General features: G+C 40.4%; 1 protein-coding gene across 1 annotated transcript; it reads left to right on the top strand.

Annotated features, from left to right (window-relative positions):
• Positions 1–4,784: 4,784 nt before the first annotated feature.
• On the top strand, positions 4,785–10,385 carry LOC115120516 (patched domain-containing protein 3-like). The gene is made up of 4 exons (XM_029649466.2): positions 4,785–5,616; positions 5,853–5,980; positions 6,963–7,108; positions 7,463–10,385. Exons 1-4 carry the CDS (start codon positions 4,933–4,935, stop codon positions 9,079–9,081), a joined length of 2,577 nt encoding a protein of 858 aa, XP_029505326.2. The 5' UTR covers positions 4,785–4,932; the 3' UTR covers positions 9,082–10,385.
• The last annotated feature ends 338 nt before the right edge of the window (positions 10,386–10,723 follow it).

Raw genomic sequence — 10,723 nt, 5'->3', positions numbered from 1 at the left:
AGGTTCTATCCCCAAAGTACAGAACTACCACCACCAGGTTCTATCCCCAAGAAGAACTACCACCACCAGGTTCTATCCCCAAAGTACAGAACTACCACCACCAGGTTCTATCCCCAAAGTACAGAACTACCACCACCAGGTTCTATCCCCAAAGTACAGAACTACCACCACCAGGTTCTATCCCCAAAGTACAGAACTACCACCACCAGGTTCTATCCCCAAAGTACAGAACTACCACCACCAGGTTCTATCCCCAAAGTACAGAACTACCACCACCAGGTTCTATATGATAAGGAGAGGTAAAGTTGACCTTTTTGAATGGCACTAGCATGCGGCAATCAGTGACGTGAAACGTGTAGTTTTGACAAAGAACATTTTTTCCTGAATGATTCAGAAGGGAAAAGTACAGTTTGTTATATTGCACAGATTCACAACTGTCTGGTTATATTGCCAGGTTTGGTAAAAATACTTGTGTCCGTGTGCATACAAGTTCATACGTGGTTTAAGCATCTTTGGTTGCTTCCAAATCAGAGGGCATAGCTCATATGTGGGTAGCTATTGTGAAAACGAGGACCAATCATTGTCAGAGTATCAAAACAAATCAAATATTATTGGTCACATACACATGGTTAGTAGATGTTAATGGTCACATACACATGGTTAGTAGATGTTAATGGTCACATACACATGGTTAGCAGATGTTATTGGTCACATACACATGGTTAGCAGATGTTATTGGTCACATACACATGGTTAGCAGATGTTATTGGTCACATACACACGGTTAGTAGATGTTATTGGTCACATACACATGGTTAGCAGATGTTATTGGTCACATACACATGGTTAGCAGATGTTATTGGTCACATACACATGGTTAGCAGATGTTATTGGTCACACACATGGTTAGCAGATGTTATTGGTCACATACACATGGTTAGCAGATGTTAATGGTCACATACACATGGTTAGTAGATGTTAATGGTCACATACACATGGTTAGCAGATGTTATTGGTCACATACACATGGTTAGCAGATGTTATTGGTCACATACACATGGTTAGTAGATGTTATTGGTCACATACACATGGTTAGCAGATGTTAATGGTCACATACACATGGTTATCAGATGTTATTGGTCACATACACATGGTTAGCAGATGTTAATGGTCACATACACATGGTTAGCAGATGTTATTGGTCACATACACATGGTTAGCAGATGTTAATGGTCACATACACATGGTTAGCAGATGTTAATGCGAGTGTAGCGAAATGCTTGTGCTTCTAGTTCCGACAGTGTAGTAATATCTAACAAGTAATCTAACAAATTCACAACGACTGCCTTATACACACAAATGTAAGGGGATGGAATAAGAATATGTACATATAAATATATGGACGTACGATGACCGTTCGGCATAGGCAAGATGCAATAGATGGTATAAAATACAGTGTATACAGTTCAAGTCGGAAGTTTACATACACCTTAGCCAAAGACATTTAAACTCAGTTTTTCACAATTCCTGACATTTAGTCCTCGTAAAAATTCTGTGTCTTAGGTCAGTTAGGATCACCACTTTATTTTAAGAATGTGAAAATGTCAGAGTAATAGTAGAGAGAATGATTTATCTCAGCTTTGATTTATTTTATCACATTCCCAGTGGGTCAGAAGTTTACATACACTCCATTAGTATTTGGTAGCATTGCCTTTAAATTGTTTAACCTGGGTCAAACGTTTTGGGTAGCCTTCCACAAGTTTCCCACAATAAGTTGGGGGAATTTTGGCCCATTTCTCCTGACAGAGCTGGTGTAACTGAGTCAGGTTTGTAGGCCCCCTTGCTCACACACACTTTTTCAGTGGCCACCATTTTTCAATGATGGCCACTCCAATACCTTGACTTTGTTGTCCTTAAGCCATTTTGCCACAACTTTGGAAGTATGCTTGGGGTCATTGTCCAATTGGAAGACCCATCTGCAACCGAGCTTTATCTTCCTGACTGATGTCTTGAGATGTTGCTTCAATATATCCACATCATTTTCCTGCCTCATGATGCCATCTATTTTATTAAATGCACCAGTCTCTCCTGCAGAAAGGCACCCCCACAACATGATGCTGCCACCCCTGTGCTTCATGGTTGGGATGGTGTTCTTCGGCATGCAAGCCTCCTCCTTTTTCCTCCAAACGTAACGATGGTCATTATGGCCAAACTGTTCTATTTTTGTTTCATCAGACCAGAGGATATTTCTCCAAAAAGTACAATCTTTGTTCCCATGTGCAGTTGCAAACCGTAGTCTGGCTTTTTAATGGAGGTTTTGGAGCAGTGGCTTCTTCCTTGCTGAGCGGCCACTCATGGTTATGTCGATATAGGACTCGTTTTACTGTGGATATACAGTGGGGCAGCCACCAATTGTGCAAGTTCTCCCACTTAAAAAGATGAGAGAGGCCTGTAATTTTCATCATAGGTACACTTCAACTATGACAGACAAAATGAGAGAGAAAAATCCAGAAAATCACATTGTAGGATTTGTAATGAATTTACTTCCCGTCTCCCGGGGTCGTCGTTACACACATGAAACACATGAAACAATGTATTTGATTGTCTTTTATCAAACATTATCGACCCAAAAGGGAATCACAATGGATGAGGGCTCTTTTGACAGGTGTGTGTTTATATGCCGGTACATCAATATGAAGGTTAGATTAACAGGTCACCCTTTTGTTATCAAACTGTACTTTTGACAGGGAAGTCATCACAGGGGCTACCCCTGGAATTGCACAAAACATTACACAAGCAATGTTAATTAATAAAGACAAAACCTTGCATCCTAGCGATGAACTCCTAATGTAAGGACCGACGCCGGAGAAGAGAAGCAGGTACGGGGAGTAGAACATCTAATAGGGAACAGACATCAAGCTGGACAGAGACAGCGTCAGAACCTCTAAGACAAACTAACATTAATCCTGATGCAGGGAACAGACATCAACCTGGACAGAGACTGCATCAGAACCGCTAAGACAAATAAACATTCATCCTGACAGGGAACAGACATCAACCTGGACAGAGACAGCATCAGAACCGCTAAGACAAACTAACATTAATCCTGATGCAGGGAACAGACATCAACCAGGACAGAGACAGCATCAGAACCGCTAAGACAAATAAACATTCATCCTGACAGGGAACAGACATCAACCTGGACAGAGACAGCATCAGAACCGCTAAGACAAACTAACATTAATCCTGATGCAGGGAACAGACATCAACCTGGACAGAGACAGCATCAGAACCGCTAAGACAAACTAACATTAATCCTGATGCAGGGAACAGACATCAACCTGGACAGAGACAGCATCAGAACCGCTAAGACAAACTAACATTAATCCTGATGCAGGGAACAGACATCAACCTGGACAGAGACAGCATCAGAACCGCTAAGACAAACTAACATTAATCCTGATGCAGGGAACAGACATCAACCTGGACAGAGACAGCATCAGAACCGCTAAGACAAACTAACATTAATCCTGATGCAGGGAACAGACATCAACCTGGACAGAGACAGCATCAGAACCGCTAAGACAAACTAACATTAATCCTGATGCAGGGAACAGACATCAAGCTGGACAGAGACAGCATCAGAACCGCTAAGACAAACTAACATTAATCCTGATGCAGGGAACAGACATAAACCTGGACAGAGACAGCATCAGAACCGCTAAGACAAACTAACATTAATCCTGATGCAGGGAACAGACATCAACCTGGACAGAGACAGCATCAGAACCGCTAAGACAAACTAACATTAATCCTGATGCAGGGAACAGACATCAACCTGGACAGAGACAGCATCAGAACCGCTAAGACAAACTAACATTAATCCTGATGCAGGGAACAGACATCAACCTGGACAGAGACAGCATCAGAACCGCTAAGACAAACTAACATTAATCCTGATGCAGGGAACAGACATCAACCTGGACAGAGACAGCATCAGAACCGCTAAGACAAACTAACATTAATCCTGATGCAGGGAACAGACATCAACCTGGACAGAGACAGCATCAGAACCGCTAAGACAAACTAACATTAATCCTGATGCAGGGAACAGACATCAACCTGGACAGAGACAGCATCAGAACCGCTAAGACAAACTAACATTAATCCTGACAGGGAACAGACATACACCTGGACAGAGACAGCATCAGAACCGGGTATGCAAAGACAAACAAACATTAATCCTGACAGGGAACAGACATACACCTGGACAGAGACAGCATCAGAACCGGGTATGCAAAGACAAATAAACATTCATCCTGACAGCAGGGAACAGACACATATAGTGGCGGTAATGACACAGGTGATTGAGTCCAGGTGAGTCCAATAATAATTTGATACGCGTGACGAGGGGAAGGCAGGTGTGTGTACTGATGGTGGCAGGAGTAAGTAATGCTAGGGGAGCCTGGCACCTCCGAGCACCAGGGAGGGGGAGCTGGAGCAGGCGTGTGTACTGATGGTGGCAGGAGTACGTAATGCTAGGGGAGCCTGGCACCTCCTGAGCACCAGGGAGGGGGAGCTGGAGCAGGCGTGTGTACTGATGGTGGCAGGAGTACGTAATGCTAGGGGAGCCTGGCACATCCGAGCACCAGGGAGGGGGAGCTGGAGCAGGCGTGGCACCTAGTGATGTTATCACAACACAAACAGATAAACCACCTTATTTGTTAATGTGTAACCATTTATTGCCCTGACGCGGTCATGGTTGTGATGCATCCAGGGCTGGCAGAGCCGGTACCGAGGAAAACTCTTCACAGGAAGCTTATCATGTCACCATGTTCAGAGGAAGTATAGCTTATGACTGTAAAGTCAACAGATATAATTCAAGGCGAGTTCTTTTTTTCTAGTACCACAAGTTGAAAAGGAGAATAGAAAATGGCTGGGTGCAACACAGACTGCGTTGAGAAACCGATAGCTAGAGGATTTGAAATACTTGGGCGTTTTGTTGGTAGACATCACTGGTGGTTTTTTATTCTTCCCATGTTGATTTCTGCTTGTCTTGGCGGAGGATTTTACTTCCTTGCGGACAGAGAAGCTAACGGCATTGAAGAGATGTTTACACCTATGGACGGACCAGCGAAAAACGAACGACAAGTAGTGAAAGAATATTTTCCACAGAATGACAGCGACTTCTCACGTTTGCGTCTCTATACCGAAGGGACCTTTGCATCTCTCATAATTGTTACGCCCGCAGCAAATATCCTCACAAATCCTGCTTTTACAAAAATTATTGCTATGGATAGGGAAGTGAAAGCCATTGAAGTAGGAACATTTAATTTCTCAACCCTTTGTGTTAAGAAAGGTGATGTGTGCGTGTCAAATTCAATCTTTGATATTGTAAAAACTCCCAATGTTACCGCTATTGATTACCCATACCATGACAACATTTTCATCGCATCTGAAATTGGTGGTGTGAAACTGAAAACTGGATCAACTGAAATTGAAAGCGCAAAGGCAATTCGACTTTTTTACTTCTTAAAAGAAGACAACCAGACTGTAAATACGATGTGGCTGCAGAAGTTCATAGAGACCGCGTCGACGATGCAAAAAGAAGAAGGCGTGAGTACATGGTTTTAGAGATGAAACATATGACATGTTCTCTTGTCAACTTGTATAGGATGGGTGTCTTCTCACCATGTTTAGGCCTACAGCCTAGTGGATCAAACTGCACATTTAAGCTCAATTTTAAAAAAACATGTAATGTCATGATAATTTGATTATTCAAACATATTGAGTTGTTTTACTAATGTAACCTGAATATGGTCTTGTATCTATATTCTTATTTGTCTTTGCAGATGACCATATCGTATTTTACATCAATATCAAGAGATGAAGAGTTTGAGAAGAGCTCTGACTCAATCATTCCTCTCTTCTCATTGACCTATGCCCTGGCCATCACCTTTTCAATCATATCTTGTATAAGGTATCTTTTCTGATTTCAATAAGTATAGGACAAGGAATATAGGACAGCTCGAATGGAAAATCGCAATGACTGTAAAAAGCTAGATTTTAGGGCTAAATTCAAATCAAATCCACATTTTGACCCACAATGCTTTTTAAAAAAGACAAGTCAGAAAGGACTATAACAAACAAACAAACAATTTTATGAAAAAGTCATTCTCAGCATTTACATTTGAATCATTTAGCAGACGTTCTTATCCAGAGTCATTTACAGGAGCAATTAGGGTTAAGTGCCTTGCTCAAGGGCACAGCGACAGATTTTTCATCTAGTCATCTCTGGGATTTTACCTACAAGTAATGATCATGGTATTTAATCAGCTTCTTGATATGCCACACCTGTCAGGTGGATGGATAAGCTTGCCAAATGAGAAATGTTCACTAACAGGGATGGAAAAAATGTGTTCACAAAATTTGAGAGAAATAAGATTTTTGTGCGTACGTAAAACTTTGGGGGATCTTCTATTTCAGCTCATTGGACATTTTACGTTGCGTTTATATTTTTCTGTTCAGTATTATCAAACGTTACGTTCAACAGTGATTGAAATCAAATGGAACGACCCACCAGGAACTGTCAGTAAAAACCCAACTTCTCAAAACCGAGGTTGAAACGTTCATTACTGATGGGCACGACATCGATTTACAAATTGTTTTGCAGTGTCTTTCGTCGCACAGTAACATCGCTATTGCTAATATTTAATATCAATATGAGGACTGAGAATCCAATTCCAGAGCCACTCGTTGGAGTCCGAAACGATTCCACATCATCAGTCAATATAGTACAGCTCAATTGAAAATGATAATAACAGAGTTTATTATCTGAAACTAGATTTGTGGCTCAAATCAGTCGAACCCACATTGTAACTGTATTACTGTTTTCAAGGCATATCAGAGAGCACTACTTATTAGCGTTTACCCACGCTGGGACTAATGTTGTGTTTGTCTAGGTTGGACTGTGTTAGGAACAAGGTGTGGGTGGCGACCTTTGGTGTCCTCTCAGCTGGTATGGCGGTGTTGTCCAGTTTTGGGTTGTTGCTGTACTGTGGGATGCCCTTCGCTATGACTGTGGCAACAGCTCCATTCCTGATTCTGGGTAAGCTTACAAACTCTCATTATGATACAATAAACCAAATGCAACTGACATCCTGTTTAGACCTAATATGAAATGTACTCAGATGTGATCACACAGTCGTCTGGAACAGCTGATGCTCTCATGCATGCCTCAGTGTTGCTTGCCTCGAAGTGAGCATAGAAGTTATTTAGTTCGTCCGGTTGGCTCGTGTCACAGGGCAGCTCGTGGCTGTGCTTCCCAAATGCAACTGACATGCTGTTTAGACCTGATATGAAATGTACTCGGCTTGTGATCTTAACAGATGTGATCACAGGAATGAACACGGGTAGAAACAAGATCTGACATTTTGTAAAACAGTGTCCTTTTTCTCCACAGGAATTGGTGTTGACGACATGTTCATCATGATTTCTTGTTGGCAGCAGACTCAAGTTCATGACAACGTAGAGGACCGTATGGCAGCTACATACAAAGAGGCAGCTGTTTCTATCACCATCACAACACTAACTGATGCCCTGGCTTTCTTTATTGGTCTGTTAACTCCCTTTGGTTCTGTACAGTCCTTTTGTATGTATACTGGCACAGCTGTGCTGTTCTGCTACTTGTACAACATCACCTTCTTTGGTGCATTTCTGGCACTGAATGGAAGACGTGAAAAGAGCAACAGACATTGGCTGACCTGCATGAAGGTTTCAGAACCAGAGGAGGATTCTGAAAAGTACAATATCTGCTCTGTAGGGGGCGCTTATGATCACGAAACAGGAAAAGAGGAACCGATGCCAATTAACAACTTCTTTAAGACGTACTATGGTCCATTTCTAACAAATAATTGGACCAAGGGGTTTGTGATCCTGCTCTATGCTGTATATTTGGGCTCAAGCATCTATGGTTGCTTACAAATCCAAGAGGGCATAGACCTTAAAAATCTAGCAGCCGATAGCTCATATGTGGGTAGCTATTATGATAATGAGGACGAATTCTTTTCAGAGTATGGCCCAAATGTTATGGTTGTTGTGACAGACAGTGCGTTTAAATATTGGGACGAAAGTGCTCGGAATATTCTTGACTCCTGCCTTCAAAACTTTGAAGGTCTACCAATGGTTTCTCAAAACAGGACCATATCTTGGCTCAATGAATATCTTACATTTGGAAAGATGACCCATTTGAATCTAAGTGAGGAAAATACATTCAAAAGTAATTTGTCTGCATTTCTCGAGAGGTCTGATTTCATACAAGATGTGAATTTTACAGACAACACAATATATGCTTCACGTGTGTTCATTCAGACAGTCAACGTCAGTACAGCTGTTGATGAAAAGAACATGTTGAACGAGCTTCGGGAGACAGCTAGTGATTGTTCAGTAAAGTTGGTTGTTTACCATCCTGCTTTCATATACTTTGACCAGTATGCAGTCATTGTTAGTAACACCATCCAAAACATTGTAGTTGCCACTCTTGCCATGCTGGTGATCTCCCTCCTGTTGATTCCCAACCCCATATGTTCTCTTTGGGTGACCTTTGCCATTGCCTCTGTCATAGTGGGCGTTGCTGGTTTCATGGCGTTTTGGGACGTCAATCTCGACTCTGTATCCATGATCAATCTTGTCATCTGCATCGGTTTCTCAGTGGACTTTTCCGCTCACATTTCCTATGCCTTCGTCTCTAGCGATAAGAGAACTGCGAACGAGAAGGCTATAGATGCGGTCTATCACTTGGGCTATCCTATCATACAGGGAGCTGTGTCTACTATCTTAGGAGTGGTGGCTCTGTCTGCTGCTGAGAGCTACATCTTCAGAACCTTCTTTAAGATCATGTTCTTGGTCATTTTGTTTGGGGCCGTCCATGGTATAGTGTTTATCCCCGTGTTTTTGTCTTTCTTTGGAATCTGCAGTGCTAAAGTTGGCGATGAAGAAGATGCAGGTGATAACCCTCAAGATAATACCTATCAATTGAAACAGAAAATGAATGATAATACTGTTTGTGAAAACAATTTCTGACTGTCCTTAAAACTGCTGGGCCAGGTGGTCATTAATTCTTGAAGCAGCTGAGCACTACCCCCAGCTGAAGGATTTGCACCTGTTTCTACTGAAAACTATCAGACATAGAAACTGCTAGAAAAAACATCAAATAAAGTTCATGATAAAAGGACATTATGGTAAAGTGTACATTGTAGCTTTGATTGTGGTGTTCTACCCCCTATTGGAAGAAAATATAACACATTGTGTATGAACGCTTAGTAAATCTGACTTGCATTTGACAAATGTAATTATATTTGAGTCATAGTTGTAATATGTAGGAATCTATAGAATAAGAATGTCTAAGTCATTCTGAAAAACACATAAACACAGGTTATATGTTATAGATTACAAGTTACAGGTTATAGGTTATAGGTAACACATTCTTTGTTGTTGGTACTGAGTTTGTGTCATGTATTGCAAAGGTAAATATATATATATATATATATATGTGTGTGTGAGATTTCATTTCTATTTAGTCATATTGAGTTTCAGTCTATCAAACTGTGTGATATAGTTTTTTCTGTAGTGTCTATTTTTTTATTCATTTGGTTTGTGTTTTTCCACAAGACATTTGAAGTGTTGTGTTTATTATTTTACTACATCTGTTAATTACACGCAAGTATGTTGATGATATTAATGGTAGATGAATCCGTATCGCGGATGTTCAACGTTACAGTGTGATTGCAATTTAACACCAGAAAAGTCATTCTAACAAATAAATCATAATAAATATATTTTCATATATGCAATTGGAAAAAATAATCATGTGGCTATGTTTATGAAGGACATCAGAGTCATCTTGAAAAAGATTTCAAGGAACACAATAGCTTTCTCATTAGTTTATGTTACTATAGGCTACCTGTTGTAGCATGCTCAAATGCAGAGTTTGATTTTAGATTGATTTAGTTATTTGGGATATTTATACTAGTTATAATATATATTATATATATATTATTATTATAATAGTTATTTGGGAATGGTATTCAGAGGGAAACCTCTGAATATCTTTCTTGAATTTTATTATAATTTTAATTTATGTTTTTTGAATATATCTTTCTGATACTATATAGAACGTTCTACCTGCATCTGTTGAAGGATTTGAAAAATGTAACTTTTTGGCCTCTCATGGAGGAGGAGAAAAGAAATGACATGTCCTCTTTAAAACTGCTTATAAGACAAATTATGTTTGTGACAATGAAATTCTTACAACATACATGTGTTTAAATAAATATACTTATTTAGAAAAGGTCAAGGATGGAGGAAAGGCTTGACTTTGAAAATGAGATATTTGATTTTTTAAATTCATATGGAGTCAAAATTACTTACTCTGCTTTTCTAATACTAAAGGTGTACTTCCTGTTAGCGGAGACAGTATGCGGCATACGTCGACTCAAACGGTTTACATTTCTAATGTTTCAGCGATACAGACTGAATAGGGCGGCAGGGTAGCCTAGTGGTTAGAGCGTTGGACTAGTAACCGGAAGATTGCAAGTTCAAACCCCCGAGCTGTCGTTCTGCCCCTGAACAGGGGCCATCATTGAAAATAAGAATTTGTTCTTAACTGACTTGCCTAGTTAATTAAAAATAGAGCCCTTAGTAAAAAATCATGAATAAACTGTTG

This window comes from Oncorhynchus nerka, linkage group LG22, assembly GCF_034236695.1.
Source record: "Oncorhynchus nerka isolate Pitt River linkage group LG22, Oner_Uvic_2.0, whole genome shotgun sequence".
NCBI classification, from domain to species: domain Eukaryota; kingdom Metazoa; phylum Chordata; class Actinopteri; order Salmoniformes; family Salmonidae; genus Oncorhynchus; species Oncorhynchus nerka.
Note: the sequence above shows the minus strand (reverse complement) of the source record. Positions and strands in the feature narration are given on the sequence as shown.

What these genes read in the sequence shown, in the direction of transcription:
- LOC115120516 (XM_029649466.2), top strand. Translation starts at nt 4,933, where the DNA reads ATGGCTGGGTGCAACACAGACTGCGTTGAGAAACCGATAGCTAGAGGA. An exon ending in TCAATCATATCTTGTATAAG is followed by an intron (nt 5,981 to 6,962) that starts GTATCTTTTCTG and finishes GTGTTTGTCTAG; the next exon opens with GTTGGACTGTGTTAGGAACA. An exon ending in AGCTCCATTCCTGATTCTGG is followed by an intron (nt 7,109 to 7,462) that starts GTAAGCTTACAA and finishes TTTTCTCCACAG; the next exon opens with GAATTGGTGTTGACGACATG.